Source organism: Sphaerodactylus townsendi, linkage group LG07 (genome assembly GCF_021028975.2).
Source record: "Sphaerodactylus townsendi isolate TG3544 linkage group LG07, MPM_Stown_v2.3, whole genome shotgun sequence".
NCBI classification, from domain to species: Eukaryota; Metazoa; Chordata; class Lepidosauria; order Squamata; family Sphaerodactylidae; genus Sphaerodactylus; species Sphaerodactylus townsendi.
The window spans coordinates 67,863,501-67,890,963 of NC_059431.1; the positions used below are offsets into that span (position 1 = coordinate 67,863,501).

A 27,463-nucleotide genomic window follows, 5' to 3' on the forward strand; every position below is an offset into this window, starting at 1 on the left:
GTGATGTTTGAAGATCTTCTGGTATCACAACTGATGTCCAGGTGATAAATATCAGTTCACCAGGAGAAAATGGCCACTTTGGAAGGTGGATTGTATGGTATTATACCCCTTTGAAGTCCCTTCCCTCATCAAACCCCACCCTTTTTAGACTCTACCCCCAAAACCTCCAAGTATTTCGCAACTCAGAGCTTGAAACTCACTCACTTTTAGGAGATAGTTGCAGATGGTTTTATTTGGGACTTCATTTAATTAAGTTGGTTTTTAAAATTAATTTATTATTTTTCAAAAATGTATTATTATTTTTTTAACTTGTGGTCTTCTTTGTATTTTTATCATTGTTTATTTATATGGTAAGCTACTGGGAGTTCTTTAAAATATAAAGGCTGCTAATAAATGTTTTAAACAAAAAATTAATTAAATATACTATCCCATTTGAACAAGATATCCCATTTGTCCACTGATATCCAAACTTCCCATTCAAATGCTATCTGACTGAGTGCATAAACAGTGGCTCATTATGCATGGAATGCTTACCTCAGGGCTCTTAGCTTTGTAGTGAGGTTGTACTGTGGTCTCCTTGCATTTCTCTGTTTACATGCAAGGAGCTATTCTCTGCCTGTCCCACAACTTGCTTCCTGAAGCTTCAATGGGCCTTTGCATAGATCACTTAACACTCGTGGTGCAAGATAAAGGGCTTTATAAAAGCTCTTTAAATTGCAGTTATATCAATATCACATATAAAGTAAGAAGTAGTTATATCGATAATCTAGCCCATCCCAAAAATGACCCCCCCACACACACGCGCGAATTAAAGAGGTAAAGCAATTCCCTGGGCCCCACTCTGCTGAAGAAGGGGTCAATGTGCTAAATCCCCCTCCCTTTCCCTCCTCTCTCTCTCTCTCACTCTTTCTCCCCACTGCTGCTGCAGCAGGAGAAGACATAAACTTGTTTTAAAATAGAGGCTTGTTTGGAAAAAAGTTTTAAATAGCCCTCCCAATCATCAGGGAGGGCAGAAGTAAAGCAGGGGATGTATGGTGGAGCCAAAAAGAGACCCTGAATGTTGTTCCCTGCAAAAACCAACTCTCTGTTATTGCTATAACGAGGTATCGATATCTTGATATTCGCATTTAGAGAAGCCGGAAGGAGTCAGCAATGTGAAAAGGGAGGCAAGAGGGAAGGTGTGAATGGCAGTGCAAGGGAGTGGGAAGGGTGTTAAATGCTGTCAAGTCATGTTAGACTGTGAATTAATGACCTCTAAAACATCCTATTGTTTACAGCCTTGCTCAGATTTTACTAACTGAGAGCCTTGGCTTTCTTTTTGGTCGATTTCACACAGCAAATGTATAATGGGTTGCAGTTATGATAAAGGAACTTGTTTCCCTGTTTTCCCGTTCACATGCATTCCATACAGGCAGCAATAGGAGGCCATGGAAACAATCCGGGTTGCTATCACACCTTCACTCAAAGATACTTCTCTCTTTTTTAAAGTTCTGGCATAGCTACACATAGTGGTGGGATCCAAAAATTTTAGTAACAGGTTCCCATGGTGGTGAGATTCAAACAGTGGCGTAGCACAATGGGGCTGGGCGGGCATTCCGGGGGTAGGGCGTTAATAATTTATCTGTTACTGTAAAAAACTCTTACTGTAAAAAAAAAGGTCCTAATTTCCAGCTGGTATCTTTCTGTCCATAATTTAAACTCATTATAGCAAGTCCTATCGTCTACTGCCAACAGAAACAACTACTTCTCCTTTAATTGATTGCCTGTCAAATAATACTTTCAAATACTTAATTTTGTTTCTAGAAATCAAAAGAAGGATACTTTCTTTAAACAAGGAACTTTACCATATTTCTAAAACATGTTTTTAAAACAGCCCAACAGGGAGAATTTTTACCGTTTTTTACCTTCACTAACCAGCCACATAGGAAACAACAGGACTTTATGCCAACTGTGAAATCATGAGTGGTGTTTAGTGAAGATTCACCATCACCACTGTTTGTTAACTATATTCTGAAGGGCTAATACATTCAATACTCAAAATAATTTGCACTTTAGATTAAAACACAAATACATTAAAACATGGATCCGATGGACCATTCCTACTGCATAGGCATATTCAAGAGCTAGATATCAAGGCTACTGCCAGGATACACAGGTCATGACTTTTTAAAAAATTGAGTAAGCATTAGTAGTTAGTACCTTTAACCTTTCACTTATACAAAATGCTTTGTAATCCTTTAGCCCCATAAATACCTAAAATCAGTCATTAACACTCCCTTTTTATTCCTGGGTGACCTTGGGCTAGTCACAGCTTTCAGCCCCACCCACCTCACAGAGTATTTGTTGTGAGGGGGGAAGGGCAAGGAGATTGTAAGCCCCTTTGAGTCTCCTGCAGGAGAGAAAGGGGGGATATAAATTCAAACTCTTCTTCTCCTTCTGTTTAAAGTAAAAAATAAACCAGAACATCATCCATTGTGAACTAGAATTAGCAATCCATACTGTATATTCTGCAAATATTTCACATTAATTAATCCAGGATTAGAGACATAGATTAGCATAACATTCTCACATACAGGAATACAGAGCTTTTAAATTGTGTGCCAAGCACATCTCATGAGGTAAAATCACAATTTATCATAAAGAATGAACAGACAAAGGTGCCAAAGAATAAATAGCCACCACCAAACCCAAGTAAAAGATGAGTCCCCTGGACCCAACAGTAGTTAAAGGGTCCCTCCTCTTACTAGCCAGCAAGCTCCGGGCTACGAGAAAGAAGAAGAGAGGGGGAGGCGAGGGCGTGGAGATGGAAAAGTGGACCCAATTAGTAACCCCCTCTCGGCACACACAAATAATTAGTAACTCACTCTCAGGAACTGGTGAGAACCTGCTGGATCTCCCCTCTGGCTACACAGGCATGCAAAAATGAACCCCCACAGCCAAGCTGATCGTCCCATGATACAACCAGCTGCACCTGCGTAACTACACAGATGCAACCTTGAATTTTTTTTGAAAAAGGAAAAGGAGCTTCCCTGCAAGGGCTGAGCAATAGCAGGCAGATTCTCCCTGTCCATGGATGGCATGGTGGAAGGGAGGGAAATAAAGTACTTCATGCCTGGCTGTTCACATGGGAGCCGTTCCAATCTGGGATTTTTCCAAAGGATCGCAATTTAAAAAAACAATCTGGGATTTAAAAAATCTGGGATTTAAAAAAACAATCTGGGATTTTTCCAAAGGATCGCAATTTAAAAAAACAGGCTGGGAAAAATAAAATGTGGCAGGCTCGGTGGGACCTGTGCGAAGAGTTCCCCCCAAATGGATTGTATGCTGCCCTACACCTGTCTCTTTTTGCCCGTGCAAAATCTACCTTTGGCCCATCAATCCATCTCAGCTATAATCCTGGTTTAGCACTTTCTGCTTTAACCTTCTTCAGTAGTTATTTGAAGTCTTCACTATTTTCTGCAAGTAATGTGGCATCTTCTGGATATCTATTGTTAATGTTCCACTTTTCACTCCATCTTCATTTAAATCTAATCAAGCTTTCTTGATGATTTATGCAGCCTGATACAGGATTATATTTTTCACCGCCCTCACAAGTTGTTGGTATGTGTGAACCTTGATACTAATGCTTGAACCTATATGTAATTCACAGCTATAATTCGAGATAATCTTTTGACATCCTGCTCCAAGTGCCCCTTCTGTGATAAAGACAGGACCTTCTCTGTTGTTGCATCACACACCTATAGATGCTTCCTACACATCTTTTCACAAGTTTTTTGCATTTTCTGCACTGACTTGTTTGTCCATGCTTTTTGCAAAATTTCATTTTATTATCTAATGGTCCAGATACTGCAGGTGATATGCTCTGGACTCATGTGCTGCTTTTCACATGTTTGCTTTTCTTGCCAGTTATTGTGTTTATTATACATCTCTGTTTCAATTTTTGTTAATGTTGTTTTTTTCCAGTACTAATATTTAGAAAAGATCGCTGGGTATTTATACCATGAAAAGCAAATAAATGTTTATATAATCTTCAATTATGATAGTTGTAACAGTGGTATGGAATTTGTCAGACTTCACAGAAGTTTTTTTTAAACATCCTCAACATTGTCCTTTGAATTTAGAAGCAGTTTCTTTCAAGGTCATCCTTCTTTGGTATCTGATAATGTGGGAGGGGCAGAAACATTAAAGAGGGCTGTGTTTTTCCTGGTCATCTCAGGCAGGGGGCTGTATAGATCAGGCAATGAATTTGACCTCCTAGTTCTTTCAAAATAGCGACATTATGATGAAAGATTTATGATGCCCTCCCCCATTCCCTGACTTTAAATAAAAAGTCCAGAGATATATGTTTCATTTTTGTTTTCAAACTCCTTGCACCAAGCAAGACCTGTTAATTATATGTTGCTGTGATATAGAAATCATCTGACAGGTAAGTAAACATATTTGTTTCTGACTTGGATTGTACATTTCATTATATAGTACAGCTAATGTAGAGGGGCTGCTTGGTGCATTAGAATAAATACATAAATAAGCATGAGAGACAGTCGGGGAAAGTTGCCCAGTTTGACACTATTCTGATAAAGCTCAGTATCATTGGCACAGAACAGATATTTTAGGATTATGTCCCATAGCCTAGCCAGTTGACAGTATATCTCAGAGCACTTCTCTGATGTGTCACATACTTAAATGAGTCACATTGCTGCAGAATCCGCAAAGTCTGACAATAATTTTCTTTAATGTGTTCCAGAAATTGTTTGCTATATATGTGGCATTACAAAGATACTTTCTTGGCCTTACCAGACCTCTGTTAATTCTATTAGTTTAAGAATTCATCACCAAACACACTTCCTCGGAGACTGATCCACATAAGCATATATGATGTCATTCATTCATTCACAGCTGAAAGTGTGAACAACTATATAGTGAAGTGTAGGAAAGTTCTACTTGTGCTGCTCATACATGCCTTTTCCATATGTTTTTCTCGATGTAATAACAAAATGTGGACATTGTTCACAGCCTATCTGGACATAGTGGATATTCTGGACATTGATTATAGCCCATTACCCAAAATGTGGACATTGCTTATAGTCTGTGTAGACAAAATGTGGATATTGCTTACAGCTTATTTCTCATAGATATAGATATGTGGATATCGATATATAATGTGCTATGTGACTATGCATGTGATCCATCAACATGCATGTTTCCCCAATTAAATAATCAATGCTGGGACAGTTTCTATTGGTCAGTTTTATTTCTAAATTAATTAAATACATTTTCTGCCCTAATCATGTGGTCTCAAGCTTGCAGGGTGGCTTTTAACATATAAAATCAGTAATACAGCAAAAAAAAATTAGTGGGTTGAATCTCATTGAGAGGATCCACATGTGCAATAGGGATGCAAATTTTCCCTGTTCACTCTTCTTGTAGAAGCCCTCTAATTTCCCACTCATAATACTCCGGGGGGGGGGGGCAGCTGTTCCCTCCCCTCCTTTGATGGGAACTGGGGCTGCAGAAGAAGGAAGAAAGTAATACCGTGGTACTATACATGTGGCAGTTTACTGCAGGAGCAAAGTTAATGTCTTAATGCAAACCATAGTAAGCACAAATTATTGCAATTACAATAGAAGATTATCAGCCAACACCTGTATGAATAAAATGGTCTTTATTGTTACTGAAGAGCAAGGCTGTAGCTAGCTGCTCTTACTAGGCTGAGCTGTCTCATCATTTCCTAATGAGGCATTCAAGGGTATAAATGGAAAACCATTACTTTCCTCTTACCTCCATGCCCCTCTCAACTAGCCCAAGCTAGTTTACTGCAGTTATGTAAAACATAAGGAATACCTTAAGCATAATAAAGATTATTTTGACATTGAAACATTTACTCAAAGGGAAAGGGAAATTTGAGTGTGTACAGCAGCGTGGAGCACTGTAGAATCTGGAGCACTACTGCTTCTGAGTGGACAGTCACAATTGATAACTAGAAATTTTCCTACTCCAAAATAACATGCCCCAGTAGTTTAAGTAGAAGTTTTCATGTCACAAATGTTAAAGTCTTTCAAAAACTTCTATAGTGGGGTAAACCAGGATCTTAGGATCTTGTGAACTGAGGATGCCTATAAGTCTCCTTAGATGCTGAGTTTCAAAAGATAGCACCATAATTTTAAAGGCTCTGCTCAGTATACACTTTTTCGTCTGCTTGAATATAAGCTACATAATGGTATATTACTACTGAGAGAAAATTACCATGAGAACCAGCTCAGTGTAACTATGTTATAAAAACTAGTCAACATTGATTCTATTAGTCAATACAGACCAAGGAAAAGACTTCAAATTTCTCAGAACCAGTATCAAATTAGGCATCTGGCTTGATGCAACCTGGAAAAAAATTACCCTGCATTCTTAGCAGCTACAATGACATCAAACCTGCCCGCCAACCCCGTCCTCCACTTAGGTGTACTTATTCTTCATAAGAATACCACAAGAATACTCTTGGTACTTTTTCCCTTGATGTACAACATTCATATCAGAACTAAACAAATGTCATTTGAGAGCCTGGCACAAGTTGTCATGATGTTGATGAGTATGTGTAGACTTGCTACCACTGTCGTCATATCTTCTGTTTCTTTTCTATTTGACATTTGCAATTATTAAAAATATTTTAAAATTAGGCTGATGCTAATAATATGTTAGTCTGAAGTGTACCAAAATATATAAAAATACTTCAAGGTAGAAGAACAGAAAGAGAAAAACAGTTACTGGAGAAGCAGATGGGAAAAATGGAATTGGAGCAGTTAATATATTGAGGAAATGGAGGAAAGTTCCATCAGTGAGGTTAAAGATTTTGTCAGCAAATGGGTCCCAGTTTGGAGAGTGGTCTCTGCAGACTATTAGGGAGGAGGGTTGAGCTTGTTCTATGTCTGTCTTTTTTCCAGTGATTACTGGAGCCTACAAGTGCATTTGCTACAGACAATTCAAAGAATGAGAAAGACTGATAACAGAGTTTAAAAATAGCAGCAATTAAATCTGCTTATTGAAATTACAGTCCAATAGTGGAATCATGCTGGAAGGGAACAATTGTTGACACAAATATTCTCAGCAAAACCAATAAATCCAATCAATGATTAATAATAATATAACATTTGGATAGAGGTGATGTGAAACTATTGGTATTCTGAAAACACTTGTACATTATAAAGTTCTCGTGTGGTTTCTTAGATGGACTATTGTTCTGCAGTATCCAACATGTCAGTGAAAATCTGGCTGTGACTAGAATCTATATCCACCACCAAAATACTGCTCCCTTACCAATTACAATGGCACTTTTGCCACAGTTTTCTCTCTCTCTCTCTCTCTCTCTTGCTGTGTGTGTGTGTGTGTGTGTGTGTGTAGTGTCTGTAGATCAAGTCACTCTCTATTATCATCCTAATCTACATAAAAGAAGGAATAGAGAGCCACATATGCTGCTCTGTGTGGGATAACCTAAGTTATTTGTATATGTGGTTAAGAGCCAATGTGGTATAGAAGTTAAGAGCAGGTGAACTCTAATGCGGAGAACTGGGTTTGATTCCCTGCTCCTCCACCTGAGCTGAGGAGTCTTACCAGATTTGCTTTTGCACTCCTACATTTCTGCTGGGTGACCTTGGGCTAGTCACAGTTCTCTTCTAACTCGCTCAGCCCCACTTCCCTCACAGGTTGTCTATTGTGGGAAGAGGAAGATAAAAGAATTTGTAAACTGCTTTGAGGAGAGAAAGATATGGTATAAATCCAAACCACCTCCTCCTCCTCCTCCTCCTCCTCCTCCTCCTCCTTCTTCTTCTTCTTTTTCTTTAAGTGGCTTCATAAATACACCATTAAAATATAGTGCTTGGCAGAGGCATGAAAGAAGGGACAAGATTAAGAGCTGATTTGGCATTCAACTTGCATATGCATATGTATAAGACAAGTTGAGAAGCCAGGTTAATACTGTGAGCGGGAAACAGGCTATCATGAGCATGATGTGTCTGTTTTTACCTCCTTAAATGTTTCAAGTATGAAAAAGGTTTCATAATCAGCCTTTATTTTGAGGTCTTTGTTGAGAGACAGTGATAGAGTGGCAAAGCCCAACTATTTGTTGTTATAGCTGAAGCAAACAATTCTAGGAGGGAAAGGATAACAGAAGCAAACTTGAGAGCCTGACCTTATAACTGTAATGCTGCTCTCCAGCTGTAACCCCATGCTGAATTAAATTCAGGGATTAACTATACTAGTAATGCTACTGATATTGTTCCACATGATACAGCTGACAGGAGCCGTATGCTCCCTTGCATAAATTCTACAAAATGTCACAGTAGGGTAATTTCATAAAGTGGAACTCAAGTCCAAGTTCCTTTGGTTTAAATAACAATGCAAAGTCTTTCTAGTATCATCATGTTTGGTTTCTTGAAATACCAATCAAAATTATTCCTATTGAGCATGAAGAAAAACACTACTGGAAAAATGTACTGCAAAAATCAGACTGCTGTGACACTGTTGCATACTAGGAATAGTTTGCACTTGTATTTAATGCACTTAAATCTGCAGTTTTCATTCGTGTGCTATGGCTGATCAAGTATGCAAATACACATGTATAGAACATTTTTTAAATAACTCACTTAAAGGAACAAACTGCCAAAGAACAGTTATAGAACTGAGTCTCATTCACAGACATATCAAAATGGATCTCATTTTCCCCACTCATAACAATTTCATCTTGGCAACTCTTCTTATTTGAGAACAAAAACGCATTAATGTCTCAGAATTGAATTCTTTGTTGCACACTCTGGCCTTTTCTTCACAAGTCAATGGAAATGTTTGTGAAACATTTGTAAAACATTTTCAATCCCGCTCCCCCCCCCCCCCATTTGTTCACACTCACCCACTCGAAATGATTCCTGGCTGTCATTTTGTACTTATTCCATCTTTTTTTTAGTTCTCCATGGATCCAATGCCTAGATGTTTCAAAGCCTTGTGCTGTGATTCTTCAAAGGTCATGCAGTCAAGTCTTCAAAGATATCCCCCCCCCAAAAAAAAGAATAATTAAAAAACCTGATGACTGCAGAGAGGTGTGGGAAATGTTTTAAAGAGATAAAGCAAACCGAAATGTTTTTTAAATGTTTCAATAAAAGAATCACTAGAAAAGAAGATGCATTTAAAACGTTTTCAGGCTGGAAATAAAATATTTGGGGCTAAAAACAGAGGAAGTGTTTAATTTCCTGCCTCAAAACATTTTATTTTGGTTGTGTGGGAAAGGGCTCTTTTTCTCTCTCAGTATTATCTCAACAACGTAACTTCCCTTATTGTTTTCTTCAGTCTTTTCATAAGTTCATTTCTTTTTAAGAATTTAAGAACATGAATAACCATGTGTGGTGTAGTGGTTAAGAGCAGCAGCATCTAACCAGTAGAATTAGGTTTGATTCCTCACTCCTCCACATGAGCCAGTCACAGTTCTCTCAGAATTCTCTCAGCTCCACCTTCTTCACAAAGTACATGTTGTAAGGAGAGAAGGGACTGTAAGCCCCTTTGAGTCTCCTTATGGTAGACAAAAGGAGTTATACAAATCAACTTTTAAGTCACTCTTCAGCTGCATTTTTCTAAACTAAAATTTCCAGATCAGTGATGGAAAACCTATGACACACGTGTGAAAGGTGACACACCATGAGGTTTTGGGTGACCCGCTAGTATTCACCAACATCCAATAACCACTATTCTTCCTGTTGATTTTGAGTCATTTTTAATTATCTGATTTTTCTTTATATAATATATAGCACCCCATATGATTGGATTGAATTTTTTAAAATGAATGAATATGTTAAAAAATATCTTTTCTTTTGTTTGAGGGGGAGCAGGGGTTGTCCTGCCAACATTTCTGATTTTTCTTTTTGCATGCTGAGCCCAAAAGATTCACCATCACTGGACAAGATGCTTGCCTCTGAAGGTAGCTACTCCAACTCCATGTTTTTTGCATTGTCCTTTTCCTCACTGTTTCCAGATATTCATTGTCATTTTTGAGCTGTAGCCCAGTACTGTACATGTTATTCTAAATGAGCCCACACCTTATGTAAGTCTCATGTGTGGCTTCATGATGAAGACAAATGATTCATACAAGTTGATAATAAAACATTATTCACTATTATTCAATAAAAAATTTCAGTGGAATAGCTCAGTGGAAATGCAGAATGCTGGACCTTTGTTGAGCGTGTCGAACAACTTATGGATCTACTGATGTTACCAGACTAATTCATGGTGGATTGGGAGAACCCTGTTTTAAAACAACAGTGTGTCTACCCTTCCTGCCAACCTTTGGGGTGCCTAATAGTGCAGAGCCAAAGATGGGAAGTCCATTCTCTGTACTGATTAGCATACTTATAAGGACAGAAAATCCTTTCTGGTCTTGCCCTAATCCACATCTAGTCTTACATAATTGCTTGCTGCTCCCTTCCTAAAGGGATTGAAGTCAAGATAATACCTGCTTTGGGAACCTTGCTTTCTACTTCCAGCCCTGGAGTATCTGTTTTACTAAAGACCAATAACTTGCTAATGTGTTCCTGCCAGTTCTACTCTAATCTCAACTTCTTCCACTGACTAATTTCACTCTAAAGACCATCTAATTTACATGTTTATTGTTTTGCAGCCTTGATTGAGTCACTCCCTAGTTTAGCCCATTAACACTAAGCATCAAACATTGATTTCAAATATTTCACCCATCAACTTGGGTATTGCTGATTGTTGATTTGTATTTCATTTGTATTTCCCTAGAAAAGAGGGACTTCCCTTGGTCTTGGCCAATTAAGAGTGCATAACCCTGAGGGTCCCTTTTTCTCTATAAGAAACCCACTCTCTCAGTAACCTGTGTTCAATATTTTGGGACACCTCTCTGTCTATTGATATTGTGCCCAACAGGTTGTTTCTTCTACCAAATCTAGTGCAGTTTGCTCAGCTCTATTCATCAGACCATTCTGCTCCAAGATCTGGTATAGTGTTACCCTGAAAATTCCCCCTATTCCCTCCATCTGTATCAGACCTATCTATTCAACACTTTCTATACCCTAGGACTGTGTGTGTGCTCTGCTGCTTTAATTATTGTGTGATTGTATGTGTATTATTTTTCCTTTAATTAATTTGTTAAACCTTTACACTCTCCTGCAGATTTCTTGTTTAACTAACTTTCTGTATAAGTTGGCAACAAAGATTTTGCAGTTACCCAACCCCTCGATAAGCCAAGTCTGCTGTTGCTAATTCCCCAACTCTAAAAGGGACAGACTCCCACCATTTCAAGCAACAGTGTTGCACACTTTTGTTCACACCTTCAACTGAATGCATGGAGATCAAAAAGGGAGCCAGTAGACATGTCCCACTACTAGTCCCATCCAATCATTGAACAATAATACCTCTGTTAACAGACTTTAAATCTGCTTAAGTCATTTTTAGAATATACATTTTTGTATGTCTTTCTCTCATTTGTATGTCTTTCTCTCAAATTACATTTTGGAGATAGGCATTTGCCAAATTAATCCTCAAACACCACTCCATGGAAACCAACCATATTATTTTCAAGAGCAAGGAATGAGAAATAACATAGATTAACTAGGAACACAATGAAAATACAAAAACTACAAAGGAATATAATTTCAGGATCCCAGTTACTTAGGTTTCCTGACCTTTGAGCAGAATACAATTGATTTAAAGTCTAATAACAACGCCTAATAAATTATTTCCCTTTATCTGCCTTTGGTGTGCAAGTGATTTATCCAACGGCTATAACCCAAAAGGGTTTTAGGCACACTTAATTCCAATGAACAAAATGGGATTAAGTACACCTAATAATTGTGGGCACTACTTTTACACTACCAATTGCACTTGCTTTTTTAATTAATGTGGACTATTATTTATCTGAGTTATGCATAAGAAAAGCTAGGTTATGCCTTGAATATTGGAGATCTGGTGGGGTAAAGCAGTTAAACTGTTGCATTAAGACGAATCCATATTCTTCCATGAAGCTCAGTGGATGATCTTTGACCAGATACTCTCTCCCTCTCAGCCTAAATCCCCAACATGGCAGCTGTGAAAATAAACTGTAGAAGAGAACCATATGTGCCACCTGAGCTGCTGGTAAACAGTGCAGGATAAAATGTAAGGGTAGGCATCAAGGGTGTACTGCCCACAGGGACAGGGGGCTCAAATGACCCCAGGCAAAATGGTGGGGGGCACAAAATTGCCCCCCTCCTCCCCCATGCCAACCTGCCTCCTGGACCACCTGCGACAGCGCCCTCCCCCAGTTTCCATGAAAGCTGGCTTGCAGGGAGGCTGAGAGATGGCTCAGATGGACACTATGACAGTTGGTCAGCCCAGGAGCTGGCCAGTCGCTGCGGTGCCTGTCCAAGCCACTCCTGAGCCCATTCCTGCCCCTGAGCGTGAGAAGGCGTGGGGGGCATGGGGTGCTCGGAGGATGTGTTGTCCCCAGCTGCTATTTGCCCCCGATATGCCTCTGGTAGGCATGCAACAGACTAGCAGAAATTAATACAAAGTTGCCATGTGACTTGTTGATTCCAGCTCTGCTGATTTAAGGCTCCTGACACTTACCATGACCTTCATCTCAGCCACCATTAAACAAACACTAAAATAGAGCATGTAGCTCAAAATGAATCATTCATTTAGCTTTGTTAAGAAGATCACATAACCTATAGATTCACATATAGACTTGACTGACCCTCTGCAATATTTTGTAGGTGTTGTAATTTAAAAGCAAAAATAAAAAATTCAATTCTCTGTTGCTTGTCTCTTTGTATATACCTTATATACTCGTATAAGTCTACTTTTTCAGCACATTTTTTGTGCTGAAAAAGCCCCCTCAACTTATACATGAGTGAGGGTCCCACTTAATTCTTGTGTGGCGTTCCCCCTCTCCCATCTTCGCACTCTCCTGCCTTCTTTTCTGCCTTCCCCCTTTCAGCTGCTTTCTCTGCCTCTGCTTCACTCTCCTCTGCCTTCTTCTCTGCCTCCCCCCTTTCAGCCACTTTCTCAGCTTCCTTCTCTGCTTCACTCTCCTCTGCCTTCTTCTCTGTCTCCCCCTTTCAGCCGCTTTCTCAGCCTCCTTCTCTGCTTCCCTCTCCTCTACCTCTTCTCTGCCTTCCCCCTTTCATCCGCTTTCTCTGCCTCTACCTTCTTCTCGGCAGCAGCCGGCCCCTGGCTTTTGGTGGATGACAGCCAGTCAACCTGGGTGAGCTGGACAAGCTGCGGGATGGAGAAGTCAGTGGCAGAGACCTTGGGATTAGTGAGATGGGGGGTCAGTGGCAGAAACCCCAAAATAGCGCCCAACCATATCTATTTTTATTTTTGAAATTTACCAGTAGCTGCTGCATTTCCCACCCTAGACTTATACTCAAGTCAATAAGTTTTCCCAGTTTTTTGTGGTAAAATTAGGCACCTTGACTTATATCCAGGTCAACTTATACACAAGTATATATGGTATATCATCCAGGAAGCTTTTTTGTACAACATCCTGGGAGCTATAGTAAATCAACAAAAACAGGGGACATATTCCAAGAAAACGTACATCCTCTCCTACCTCCTATCCTGGAACATATCACTGGATGTCTGCGATTCAGTCACATCAAGCTTGCCATTGTTCTATTAGCCGCTAGAGCCAGTAGAGACAGGTGCTGCTAAAATCACACACTTGGGGATCAAAACTGCTTTTCTAAACCCAAAAATAATCATCTTGCCAATTTAAGAGTGCTGGTACAGCCCTCTTATAGAACTGAATCATCCCTTATTTGAAAACCATTGAATGTAACTGAACACAGAAAATTATAGGAGACCTCCCTTTTTCAAGGGCAAAGATTCTTTCATGGTAGCACCTTCAAACAAGTGACACTCCATGTACAATCTAGAAATGGTACAGTTCCATAAGGACTATTCTATGTATCTACTTGCCTTTTATAATTGGCTGTAGGAGCCAGATGGATTTTGTTTCTTTCCTCTGATCTCTTAGCAATGCCATCAAGATGCTAATGTTTGATCTCTGTTGCTTTCAACATAACATTGGTAGCATTTCCAAATTTCCATTTACCCACTTAACGAAATTTTCTTGCCCCTGAGAGGCCTACCTTCACAAATTCAGTCTAAAAATAATCAATGGACTCTAATACGATTAAATCTAAAAATAAGCCTTCCTGTGTTATCTTGTGCAGTAAAAACACTTTCTGAAGTCCATCCAGTTATTTCTTTCATTTGGCAGCCGATACATCTGCATGGCCTGTTTACAAATAGTGCTATGTCAGAAATGATCGCCTGAAAGCAGGCTTCTCATTGTTGTCCTTTAGGAGGCTTGTCACCACAGGCTTAAATTAAATCTTGTTCAGTCAGAACTAATCCAGCTGTAACAGGCCAGCTCAGGTCAGTTCTAACTCCAGAGATTTACAAGAGGACTACTTGAAGCATTTCACATAGTTTAACAAAACATTACTGTCTACACATCATCTCACATTTAGAAGTTCTGAATAAGGCAATATTCACCAATCAAAGTTAAATTTTACATTTTCTAATAGGTCCCATTTCCCTTATCACATGAGGTAAGTAAACAGCAAATGATTGACAAGAGGTAATTTAAGTACAAGATACATTATTTGATCATGCATATGTCCCAGCTGTTATCTGGCATGATTAACATTGGCCTATTCCACAGAAGTCCCCAAAAACATTTGCAGAATGTTTGCAAAACATTTTTGATCCCCCCGCCCCTTTGTCCACACTCAACCCTTGAAACAATGTTGTACTTTTTCCATTTTTAAAAATTCTCTGTGGAATTGATGGTCTGACACCTCAGTGCCTCATGCTGCACTTCCCCATAGCTTGTGCAATTGAAACTTTGGCCGATTTTGCGCATCAAAATTGCTCCGTGGCTTATCTGGGGAGCATACCTGCTGCAGGGCTTCTCACCCTGCTTGTAGTTCCCCACTGCTGCCCAGCTTTGTCCTTTGCTCGAGTCAGGGCCAGTGAAGGAACCCCCGAATGGCTCCCCACAAGCCCGGGACTTTCTCACTTAAGAACCACGAGCTCTTCCTCAGTCTCTTTCACACATGCGTGGGCAGCCTCCATTTCCCACATTTGGATTGGCTGAAACTTGCCTGATTCCCCCCACTCACTTTCACCATTTTAGTTTTAAATGACTCTAAACACAAAACAGGCACTCAGAGTCGGTGCCCTCACTCCCATCTAAAATCCTTGCGTGTGCAACGGGATCGCCATCCTCCCCCACTCCATTTAAAATCTAAATATACAGTCCTTGCATTTGCAAGAGGCTTGCCACCCTCCCATTTGCGGCACCTACACACGCCACTTTTCTGCCCAAGGTTTCTCCCTCCTTTCTAAAAACCAAGATTTATCCGGTTTTTTTCACTGCAGGGGAGGAGAGTGCCGATTCTCAGCACCTGTTCATTGGTGGGGAGGGCCAGAGTGGCAAGGTGGGAAAACTGGCCCTGGTTCTGCTATGGTGGAGTTTTGCATGGCAGCGGAAGCCTCTGGAGCAACAAAGGGGCATTTCAAATGGACTTCAACCTTTGCAGTTCAGGAAATTCACAAAGAAAAACCAATGCTGTGGGGTGGCTCTGGGGCAGAAACATGGCAGCCACACTACTACACGAGGGGCAGTGCAAAACTCCCAATTTCATCAGGGCATTCACAGTGCCAACAGAGTAGCAATTTCAACGTGCAAAATCGGTCTTCAAAGATTTTTTTTAAAAAACCCCAACTAAAAAACCCCCAGAAATGAAAATAATCAGGTAAGAGAGAGTGGAGAGTCCTCAGTGATGAGATAGAAAATGGTGCCAAAGAGAAAGTTTGGGGAATGGCAGAGAAGCGTGGAAAACACACTATCTATATCACATGTCATGAAAATTTCAGGCTTAAGAACCATAATAAAAAAAGAATGCAAAATATGTTTTCAGGCTGGAAATAAAACATGTTCACAATGTAATCGGGGGGAGAACCATGTGGAACTCCATGAAGGAAACATTTTATTTCCTGTCACAGGAAATACATATTTTGGTTGTGCAGAAAGGGCCTTTGAGTGCAAGTACTGATGTTAGATTCATTTAGTTATAATTTAATGGAGATACAATAGTTTCTAAGCACCTGCTTTGCATGTAGAGCATCCCAGGTCAATCAAAAATCCTAGAGTACCTGTGCCGTCATTAGACTAGACGAGACTAATCTGACTAAAAATAAAATGGCTTCACCTCATCTAACACTAGCCCAGGGGTAGGCAGAGGCGTACCTAGGCAAACCTGCGCCCCCGGGCAAAACCTGAGTTGGGTGGGGGCCCCCCCATGGGCAGCCACCCTGCGCCTCACCTGCTGATTGCTGAATAGCTGCTTAGGTGCTGGGCGGGCTGCCCTCCCCTCGCGTGATTAAAGTCACGCGTGACCCCCAGACCGCCGCCATCCTGGCGCCCGGCCTCCCTCCTCTTCTGACTCCTGGCTGGCAGGCGGCCAGCTCCCTGGGGCATGGCACGCATATGCGCCAAGTCCCACGCCTGCTGGCCAGGAGAGGCTGGGGTGGAGAACTTGGAAGCCCGGAGCGGCGGCCTCTCCCATGGTTCTCGGGCGCCACGCCCGCCATCCAAGGGTTGTGCAGCAGGAGGGAGCCCAGGGGAGCCTCTCAGAGCCAGCGTTCTCAGGCCGTTCTCCAGACCCTGCAAGGCCGCCGCTGCATTCCCACACCACCTCCGGCTCCCCTGAGTCGGCCGGCCAGCGACCATTCCACGGCCCCTGCCCCGGAGGCAGCCGCTGCTGCCCCCCCACCCCCCCCCCCCCCCCCCCCCCCCCCCCCCAACCCCCCCCCCCCCCCCCCCTCCCCCCCCCCCCTCCCCCCCCCCCCCCGCCCCCCCCCCCCCCCCCCCCCCACACCCACCCCCAACCCCCCCCCCCCCCCCCCCCCCCCCCCCCCCCCCCCCCCCCCCCACCCCCCCCCCCCCCCCCCCCCCCCCCCCCCCACCCCCACTCCCCCCCCCCACACCCCCCCCCCCCCCACCCCCCCCCCACGCCCCCCCCCCACCCACCCCCCCCCCCCCCCACCCCCCCCCCCCCCCACCCCCCCCCCCCCCCACCCCCCCCCCCCCCCACCCCCCCCCCCCCCCACCCCCCCCCCCCCCCACCCCCCCCCCCCCCCACCCCCCCCCCCCCCCACCCCCCCCCCCCCCCACCCCCCCCCCCCCCCACCCCCCCCCCCCCCCACCCCCCCCCCCCCCCACCCCCCCCCCCCCCCACCCCCCCCCCCCCCCACCCCCCCCCCCCCCCACCCCCCCCCCCCCCCACCCCCCCCCCCCCCCACCCCCCCCCCCCCCCACCCCCCCCCCCCCCCACCCCCCCCCCCCCCCACCCCCCCCCCCCCCCACCCCCCCCCCCCCCCACCCCCCCCCCCCCCCACCCCCCCCCCCCCCCACCCCCCCCCCCCCCCACCCCCCCCCCCCCCCACCCCCCCCCCCCCCCACCCCCCCCCCCCCCCACCCCCCCCCCCCCCCACCCCCCCCCCCCCCCACCCCCCCCCCCCCCCACCCCCCCCCCCCCCCACCCCCCCCCCCCCCCACCCCCCCCCCCCCCCACCCCCCCCCCCCCCCACCCCCCCCCCCCCCCACCCCCCCCCCCCCCCACCCCCCCCCCCCCCCACCCCCCCCCCCCCCCACCCCCCCCCCCCCCCACCCCCCCCCCCCCCCACCCCCCCCCCCCCCCACCCCCCCCCCCCCCCACCCCCCCCCCCCCCCACCCCCCCCCCCCCCCACCCCCCCCCCCCCCCACCCCCCCCCCCCCCCACCCCCCCCCCCCCCCACCCCCCCCCCCCCCCACCCCCCCCCCCCCCCACCCCCCCCCCCCCCCACCCCCCCCCCCCCCCACCCCCCCCCCCCCCCACCCCCCCCCCCCCCCACCCCCCCCCCCCCCCACCCCCCCCCCCCCCCACCCCCCCCCCCCCCCACCCCCCCCCCCCCCCACCCCCCCCCCCCCCCACCCCCCCCCCCCCCCACCCCCCCCCCCCCCCACCCCCCCCCCCCCCCACCCCCCCCCCCCCCCACCCCCCCCCCCCCCCACCCCCCCCCCCCCCCACCCCCCCCCCCCCCCACCCCCCCCCCCCCCCACCCCCCCCCCCCCCCACCCCCCCCCCCCCCCACCCCCCCCCCCCCCCACCCCCCCCCCCCCCCACCCCCCCCCCCCCCCACCCCCCCCCCCCCCCACCCCCCCCCCCCCCCACCCCCCCCCCCCCCCACCCCCCCCCCCCCCCACCCCCCCCCCCCCCCACCCCCCCCCCCCCCCACCCCCCCCCCCCCCCACCCCCCCCCCCCCCCACCCCCCCCCCCCCCCACCCCCCCCCCCCCCCACCCCCCCCCCCCCCCACCCCCCCCCCCCCCCACCCCCCCCCCCCCCCACCCCCCCCCCCCCCCACCCCCCCCCCCCCCCACCCCCCCCCCCCCCCACCCCCCCCCCCCCCCACCCCCCCCCCCCCCCACCCCCCCCCCCCCCCACCCCCCCCCCCCCCCACCCCCCCCCCCCCCCACCCCCCCCCCCCCCCACCCCCCCCCCCCCCCACCCCCCCCCCCCCCCACCCCCCCCCCCCCCCACCCCCCCCCCCCCCCACCCCCCCCCCCCCCCACCCCCCCCCCCCCCCACCCCCCCCCCCCCCCACCCCCCCCCCCCCCCACCCCCCCCCCCCCCCACCCCCCCCCCCCCCCACCCCCCCCCCCCCCCACCCCCCCCCCCCCCCACCCCCCCCCCCCCCCACCCCCCCCCCCCCCCACCCCCCCCCCCCCCCACCCCCCCCCCCCCCCACCCCCCCCCCCCCCCACCCCCCCCCCCCCCCACCCCCCCCCCCCCCCACCCCCCCCCCCCCCCACCCCCCCCCCCCCCCACCCCCCCCCCCCCCCACCCCCCCCCCCCCCCACCCCCCCCCCCCCCCACCCCCCCCCCCCCCCACCCCCCCCCCCCCCCACCCCCCCCCCCCCCCACCCCCCCCCCCCCCCACCCCCCCCCCCCCCCACCCCCCCCCCCCCCCACCCCCCCCCCCCCCCACCCCCCCCCCCCCCCACCCCCCCCCCCCCCCACCCCCCCCCCCCCCCACCCCCCCCCCCCCCCACCCCCCCCCCCCCCCACCCCCCCCCCCCCCCACCCCCCCCCCCCCCCACCCCCCCCCCCCCCCACCCCCCCCCCCCCCCACCCCCCCCCCCCCCCACCCCCCCCCCCCCCCACCCCCCCCCCCCCCCACCCCCCCCCCCCCCCACCCCCCCCCCCCCCCACCCCCCCCCCCCCCCACCCCCCCCCCCCCCCACCCCCCCCCCCCCCCACCCCCCCCCCCCCCCACCCCCCCCCCCCCCCACCCCCCCCCCCCCCCACCCCCCCCCCCCCCCACCCCCCCCCCCCCCCACCCCCCCCCCCCCCCACCCCCCCCCCCCCCCACCCCCCCCCCCCCCCACCCCCCCCCCCCCCCACCCCCCCCCCCCCCCACCCCCCCCCCCCCCCACCCCCCCCCCCCCCCACCCCCCCCCCCCCCCACCCCCCCCCCCCCCCACCCCCCCCCCCCCCCACCCCCCCCCCCCCCCACCCCCCCCCCCCCCCACCCCCCCCCCCCCCCACCCCCCCCCCCCCCCACCCCCCCCCCCCCCCACCCCCCCCCCCCCCCACCCCCCCCCCCCCCCACCCCCCCCCCCCCCCACCCCCCCCCCCCCCCACCCCCCCCCCCCCCCACCCCCCCCCCCCCCCACCCCCCCCCCCCCCCACCCCCCCCCCCCCCCACCCCCCCCCCCCCCCACCCCCCCCCCCCCCCACCCCCCCCCCCCCCCACCCCCCCCCCCCCCCACCCCCCCCCCCCCCCACCCCCCCCCCCCCCCACCCCCCCCCCCCCCCACCCCCCCCCCCCCCCACCCCCCCCCCCCCCCACCCCCCCCCCCCCCCACCCCCCCCCCCCCCCACCCCCCCCCCCCCCCACCCCCCCCCCCCCCCACCCCCCCCCCCCCCCACCCCCCCCCCCCCCCACCCCCCCCCCCCCCCACCCCCCCCCCCCCCCACCCCCCCCCCCCCCCACCCCCCCCCCCCCCCACCCCCCCCCCCCCCCACCCCCCCCCCCCCCCACCCCCCCCCCCCCCCACCCCCCCCCCCCCCCACCCCCCCCCCCCCCCACCCCCCCCCCCCCCCACCCCCCCCCCCCCCCACCCCCCCCCCCCCCCACCCCCCCCCCCCCCCACCCCCCCCCCCCCCCACCCCCCCCCCCCCCCACCCCCCCCCCCCCCCACCCCCCCCCCCCCCCACCCCCCCCCCCCCCCACCCCCCCCCCCCCCCACCCCCCCCCCCCCCCACCCCCCCCCCCCCCCACCCCCCCCCCCCCCCACCCCCCCCCCCCCCCACCCCCCCCCCCCCCCACCCCCCCCCCCCCCCACCCCCCCCCCCCCCCACCCCCCCCCCCCCCCACCCCCCCCCCCCCCCACCCCCCCCCCCCCCCACCCCCCCCCCCCCCCACCCCCCCCCCCCCCCACCCCCCCCCCCCCCCACCCCCCCCCCCCCCCACCCCCCCCCCCCCCCACCCCCCCCCCCCCCCACCCCCCCCCCCCCCCACCCCCCCCCCCCCCCACCCCCCCCCCCCCCCACCCCCCCCCCCCCCCACCCCCCCCCCCCCCCACCCCCCCCCCCCCCCACCCCCCCCCCCCCCCACCCCCCCCCCCCCCCACCCCCCCCCCCCCCCACCCCCCCCCCCCCCCACCCCCCCCCCCCCCCACCCCCCCCCCCCCCCACCCCCCCCCCCCCCCACCCCCCCCCCCCCCCACCCCCCCCCCCCCCCACCCCCCCCCCCCCCCACCCCCCCCCCCCCCCACCCCCCCCCCCCCCCACCCCCCCCCCCCCCCACCCCCCCCCCCCCCCACCCCCCCCCCCCCCCACCCCCCCCCCCCCCCACCCCCCCCCCCCCCCACCCCCCCCCCCCCCCACCCCCCCCCCCCCCCACCCCCCCCCCCCCCCACCCCCCCCCCCCCCCACCCCCCCCCCCCCCCACCCCCCCCCCCCCCCACCCCCCCCCCCCCCCACCCCCCCCCCCCCCCACCCCCCCCCCCCCCCACCCCCCCCCCCCCCCACCCCCCCCCCCCCCCACCCCCCCCCCCCCCCACCCCCCCCCCCCCCCACCCCCCCCCCCCCCCACCCCCCCCCCCCCCCACCCCCCCCCCCCCCCACCCCCCCCCCCCCCCACCCCCCCCCCCCCCCACCCCCCCCCCCCCCCACCCCCCCCCCCCCCCACCCCCCCCCCCCCCCACCCCCCCCCCCCCCCACCCCCCCCCCCCCCCACCCCCCCCCCCCCCCACCCCCCCCCCCCCCCACCCCCCCCCCCCCCCACCCCCCCCCCCCCCCACCCCCCCCCCCCCCCACCCCCCCCCCCCCCCACCCCCCCCCCCCCCCACCCCCCCCCCCCCCCACCCCCCCCCCCCCCCACCCCCCCCCCCCCCCACCCCCCCCCCCCCCCACCCCCCCCCCCCCCCACCCCCCCCCCCCCCCACCCCCCCCCCCCCCCACCCCCCCCCCCCCCCACCCCCCCCCCCCCCCACCCCCCCCCCCCCCCACCCCCCCCCCCCCCCACCCCCCCCCCCCCCCACCCCCCCCCCCCCCCACCCCCCCCCCCCCCCACCCCCCCCCCCCCCCACCCCCCCCCCCCCCCACCCCCCCCCCCCCCCACCCCCCCCCCCCCCCACCCCCCCCCCCCCCCACCCCCCCCCCCCCCCACCCCCCCCCCCCCCCACCCCCCCCCCCCCCCACCCCCCCCCCCCCCCACCAGTGGCTGGCATCTTCAGATGATCCTCTGAAGATGCCAGCCATAGACGCAGGCGAAACGTCAGGAGAGAATGCTGCTAGAACACGGCCATACAGCCCGAAAACCACACAGCACCCAAGTGATTCCAGCCGTGAAAGCCTTCGACAATAAAACCATACCTAATTTTTTATTCTAGATTTTGAAGAAGACTGAAATAGAACCTAACAGGTGTACACATACCAGGGATAAACGGATCGGTAAGAACAGTGGCGTTGTAAGGAGTAGGAAATTAGTGTATTAGTAATCTGAAGTAATTGATATCTCCGCAATACTATGGAAATGTCACTGCTACTTTTTCATTGCTTCTTTTGATATATGGATGCCACAAAATGCCTTCATTAATATGCTAAAAGGTAGAGCAATAATTTTATCCCGTGTTTTGATGTAAAAGGTCACAACAACAATTACATGGAAGTGAAAGATATTTTTGTCACAGATATTGCTAGATGAACAATTACAAACCGCAATTGCTGAGGCTTCATGAATGAAAAGCTAATTCATCCTACTGAAATCTACATTGCAAAGTAGGCCACAGCACCAACTTTATTAAAGGTTAAAACAAATCTGTTAACTCTTAATTTCAGAGTGGTGGTTTGTCTTCCTTATTTAGAGAAAATGAACAGCCAATACTTTCGTCATGAGGTACTTGCTTGTGAAACTGGTGGGCTGAAAAACTTCTGGGAAAAGACAATTGAGAAGCAAACTCAGCATCTTGAGGTTGAAAGAGAACGTAAACAAAAAAGTGCACTGACCAAGTGAGTAGCTGTTTAATGTACTGGTGTTTAATCAAGTGTTGTTTAAAACTGTAGTGGGCTGGGGTACATTAGAGGGGAAAGGGGTGACCCAAGTCAGAGAAGAAACTGTTCTAGCAGGTGCTCAAAGCAGTTTTCAGCATCCTTAGGAGCAAAGGTCAGCATGGTAAGTAGAAGCAGAGTCTTGTCATCCAAAACATATTGAGCTAAAGGCACAGCTAGCTCCAGAATGAAAGCACAGGAATATACTGGCCATATGAGTCAATTGAATCAGAAAATGTATCTGCTTAGCCTGGGGCTTAAATAGTCTGAAGTGGGGAAAGCTTCATTTGTTCCTGGACTTCCTCTAATGAGAGCTTAATTAAAATCCAGTCCAGCAAAACACTGTATGTAGCTGGAACATAGGACTCTAACAGCCTGGTGCTTCATCACCACTGAGCAGTCTCATTAGAGACTCATCATCTCCTCTGCTTCCACTGTGGGATGAAGAACATGGATACTGGTGGTCTAGGTCCACAAGAAAGGGGCCTGAATGCATGGAATCTGCTATGTAGATGGCACTATCTAGAGCTGAGGTCTCTGGGGCATGTCCTCCAACATAGAAATAAGAATCCAGAGACTCTGGAAGGGGTTCAGTGGGATTGGTGTCCCTAGAGTTTACTGTTTATCCCAAAGGATGTACCCTTGTTTGTTCTAGTCATCCTCAGGTGAGGAGTCCATTCTTGGATGTGGCCCAAGGAGTGTGTCCTGACAGAAACCGCTACTGTATCCAAGGGCTTTTCACCCAACCATTCCTCTTTCTGTCTGTCAGAATACATAGAATCTAAGTATGAGTGATGGGAATCCACATAGCCAGAGGGAGCATGGAACTGCATGTGACTGAGGGTCACAGTTTTTTGCATTTATATGAACTCCTAGAATCTCTGCCTCTGGAAGTGTCCCAGGGGGTCCGGAGAACAGAAATTGTTTTTTGTCAAAAAAAAGAGGCCAGCCCCAATGTTGGTACTTCCATTTTTGCCTCCTGCACATTCTTAATGATCTTGTCAGTGATCTGTTAGGAGCAGATAGCGAGGTGCAGGGACACCCTATCAAAAACCTCAGGGGAGGATAAATGGGAGGCGGATCCTTGGGATAGTTGGGAGCACTGCTTGCCACCTAGCCTAATGTGAGAGTACTGCAAGAATATTTGGAGTAAGGGCATAATCTGTTTCAGGACATGTTCCTCTACTGATGGAGAAAATAATATTTTCTGTTTTAGACAGATAAACAGGAAAGCAGGGAATAAATATGGATGCATTAAAGGGATATCTTTACAGAACTGAGTGATGCTTTTATTTTTTTAAAAAAAACAGGTTTTTCCTGGTTGGTCTGAGCATATGCTAACTGGATATTTTCCTTCTAATTAGACTCAGAAATGAATGGACAGAAATGCTGGAAAAAAGATTAAAGATGATAAAAGCGGATAACGAAAACAAAGAAGCCCCTAATTGAGGATAACATCACACAGCTTTACATATTTGACTGAAAGTTCTGACTTAAAGCTTAGATTACACAGACAAAGGTTGGGCAGAAGCAAAACTATAGCATCTGATGTGCATTCTTTTAGAGAAACTTCACTGCATTTATCTTTGAAAGTGACATAATTATTACTCTATCGGATCTTCTCGTTTAGCTGTTAGAATCTCTGTTGTTTCTCAGAGAGCTTTCTTATAGGAATTCACCAATGGTCTCAACTGCCAATTGTTGAAATTGTAGACCTGGGGGCCAGATTCTGCTTTATAATGTTGTATATTGCCTCAGATGCTTTTTGGAAGAGAGGCAAATCAATCAACATAAATATCTCATTTGCTTTTGGGGATCCTTTTGAGGATAGTCATTTCACAACTTGTCATTAAAAGTAAATAAATATCAATGTATGAAATTAAAAAAATGTTCACAAAAGAAGTCAAACACCATGATTTTATTTATTGCTGGCACTCAGGAGGACAGTAAAGGCATAACTATACACAGTTATGAATTGCATTCCTACACTGGTGCTGTCACACACTCACCATATTCCACTCATGGAGAATTCTCAGTAGTCTCACATTTATCTCCACCACTTGTTTGAACTTTCAGGTGAGTTGTATAGCTCTTTTGTGGATTGTGATGAGGAGGCCCATGAAAATAGTATGTGGCACATGTTACTTTCATCCATTAATTATATTGTGTTTAAGATTGTACTTATTTTGCCCAAACTCTTCTAAGAGTCCATCTACACATCAAAAGTCCTCATGGCTGTTGGGAAACAACACAAGGATTTTAGATCATACATGCAGGCTGAAGTCCAGGGGTTGGAGGAGGGGGAATGGTAAGCTAAAGCCACATTGGAAGCAGCGGGTGGGGTGGGGAAAGTTGCTCTGGTGCCAGTGCCACCAGCACCATGCAAAGTGGCATGGATGCTGGTGCAGAGTGTCTTACCTACAGTAGGGCACCGTATGGCTCAGCAGTGCTGAAACCCAGAAGTTTTCCTCCACACCACTCCTTCGGCACCACAGAAGGCCATGCTGGCATGGAGGGGGGTATTCTGGGGCCATTCCTGGAGGAGTTTTGGAATGGGAACACTCCCCTTCAGCTGCACAGACTTGTGCCGCCAAAAAGGGTGGAGTAAGTCATAAGACTCTATGGGCTTTCCTGGCAGAGAAAGGGGTTTCTCCTCCTCTTCTGGCACTTGTGCTGCCAGTTGGCTTATTGGAGGCAGTGCTACAGCAGCATCCCTGGCCACTGCTCTTTGACCCCGCCCCTTTGGATTGGTCTACCAATGGGAGTTGTGTGTGTCCTGGATGCACACCAGCTTTCTTCAGTTTGGTATCACAGCACGTAGGGAGAAGTGCCTCTCTCCACCCACCCCTGATGTTTTCATGTCCTCACAGAACTATGTAAATAATGCGATTTTAGACTGGCACCTACAGTATCTCTGTGGGGTGATTTAAGAATGCAAAAATATTTCTCCCTGTATGCTGTAATCAGAAATAAAAAAAGATATGGTATGCATCTTGGAGATAACAAAACTCCTAGCCTAGGAAGGAGTCCCATTTGTTGCAGAACATTAATTCTATTAATGTGTAGATGAAGTTGTAGTTGTTCAGGACCTAACTACAAGTTACATTTTTCCTGCATCCTCTCAAGCTCCATGAAATCAAACAAGTACTGTGAGCTCTGTGTTGGGAACATAATCTTAGACATGTGTAGCCGGAACTCAGGTCAGACCATGGAATGTAGGGAAATGTGTCTCTTCCCTTCCATTACCTACCTGAAATGGTCCCAGTTAACTGCTGTTTGCCCCACTGGGGAAACCTAGGTGCACAAGGTGCCCCCAGTAGTACAAAGAGAAGCTCCTAGCACCATTTTAGGTCTGTAAAATGGCAAGGAAAGAGAAGGCTGACGTTTGGAAAGGATGCGTTGGTTCTTTAATGCGGTTGCGGCCCACACTTGTACTGGAATTAATTTATGGGACGAAACTAGCATTACTGATTTTCGTGGACTGGAAAATACATAGAAAAATGTAGACCTAGTTCATGATTCTAGAGTCAGTGAGTAACATGCCTGTGTAATCATACTACCAAGATTTATATAGTTTCTAATCATCTCTTTCTCTACCATAAATATCCAAAACAGCATGAAGGGGAAAGCTATTATTCATACAGGGGTTTTTTTAAGTTTGATTCTCAGAGCTGTCACCATGTGTTCAAACAGCTTATTTTAATTTGTAGTCTGACACTGAAATCAACGGGCTTAAAAGGCTATAACTCCACTTAAGACAGCACTATGACTTTGCAAGCATGGACACGCTTCACTACTATCTTTGAGAGGTGCAGAGGTTACTTTTTTACTATTTACTTTTCAGGTAGAAAAACTGAGGGTAAGTGAATACCATTGTCCAAAACAAATATATAGTTTTGTACTTGGAACCAAGAATGCACGGCTCTAAGTCTTCTGTGCTACCAATATACCACTTTCTCCTCTTGTTACCCTTTTCTTGCCACACTCCATTTAAAAAAATGTTTTTCTGTTATAGGAAATATGTCTAATATTAAATGGAAAATGGAAATGTAACTATATATTACTTTGTAAATCTACTTTTTGATATCTTTGAACATTTGGCATCATCCTGCTTAAACTGTTCTCTATAACCACAGGCTAATGTCCGGCATGGTTATTTCCTCCTGTTCTCTGTATGCATGGCATAGAAGGGACTTTCTTTATTGCAGAAGATGAACTCTTTCATGTTAAATAGAAAAGGCCAGGTTTGTAACATTTTCCATGGGTCACTGAAACTGCTGTAGCATTCACTGGAACAGACATGACTGAAGAATTACATATGTAATTTTTCAAAACCACAGGCACACAAAAACTTAACACTATTCATTAAAACACACAAAAAACTGAGGTGACATTTTCATACAAAATGTTAATGGTGATTTAAAGACCATTACATTTTTTTGCCTGCTCTTCTTCCAGTAAGGGCAGGGCAGCATATGTGATTCTCCTAAATGTTTTCCCTCATGACAACAAACAGAGAATAACTGGCCAAAGAATATCTAGGCTGATTTTTCATGGCCAAAATGCCCCATGGTAGATCTGGGAGTGTGCCTGCTGTGGCACTTTTTGCCCTGCTTTTGACTCTTCACTGCTCCCCGGTTCTTCCTGGGTTTCAAGGCAGGGCCAACACATTATGCCCCAACTGTTTCTTCACTAGCCCAGTGCTTCTCCATTTGCACCACGAGCTCTTCTGCAATGTCCTCCACACATGCGCAGACAATCTCCGTTTCCCACGTTCTGATTGGCTGAATCTCCCCCCTTCCCCCTACTTGCTTTCACTA

General features: G+C 50.5%; 1 protein-coding gene across 4 annotated transcripts; it reads left to right on the plus strand.

Annotated features, from left to right (window-relative positions):
- The first annotated feature begins 4,277 nt into the window (after positions 1–4,277).
- LOC125436889 (protein FAM240B-like) lies at positions 4,278–24,525 on the plus strand. 4 transcript variants are annotated; one of them, XM_048504245.1, is made up of 4 exons: positions 4,287–4,426; positions 21,986–22,046; positions 22,434–22,604; positions 24,008–24,525. In XM_048504245.1, exons 3-4 carry the CDS (start codon positions 22,465–22,467, stop codon positions 24,090–24,092), a joined length of 225 nt encoding a protein of 74 aa, XP_048360202.1. In that variant the 5' UTR covers positions 4,287–4,426; positions 21,986–22,046; positions 22,434–22,464; the 3' UTR covers positions 24,093–24,525. The 4 variants fall into 4 exon arrangements, with proteins under 4 accessions (XP_048360201.1, XP_048360202.1, XP_048360203.1 ...); XM_048504243.1 differs by having other exon boundaries at positions 4,292–4,426; positions 22,460–22,604; XM_048504244.1 differs by lacking the exon at positions 21,986–22,046 and having other exon boundaries at positions 4,278–4,426; positions 22,460–22,604.
- Positions 24,526–27,463: the final 2,938 nt, after the last annotated feature.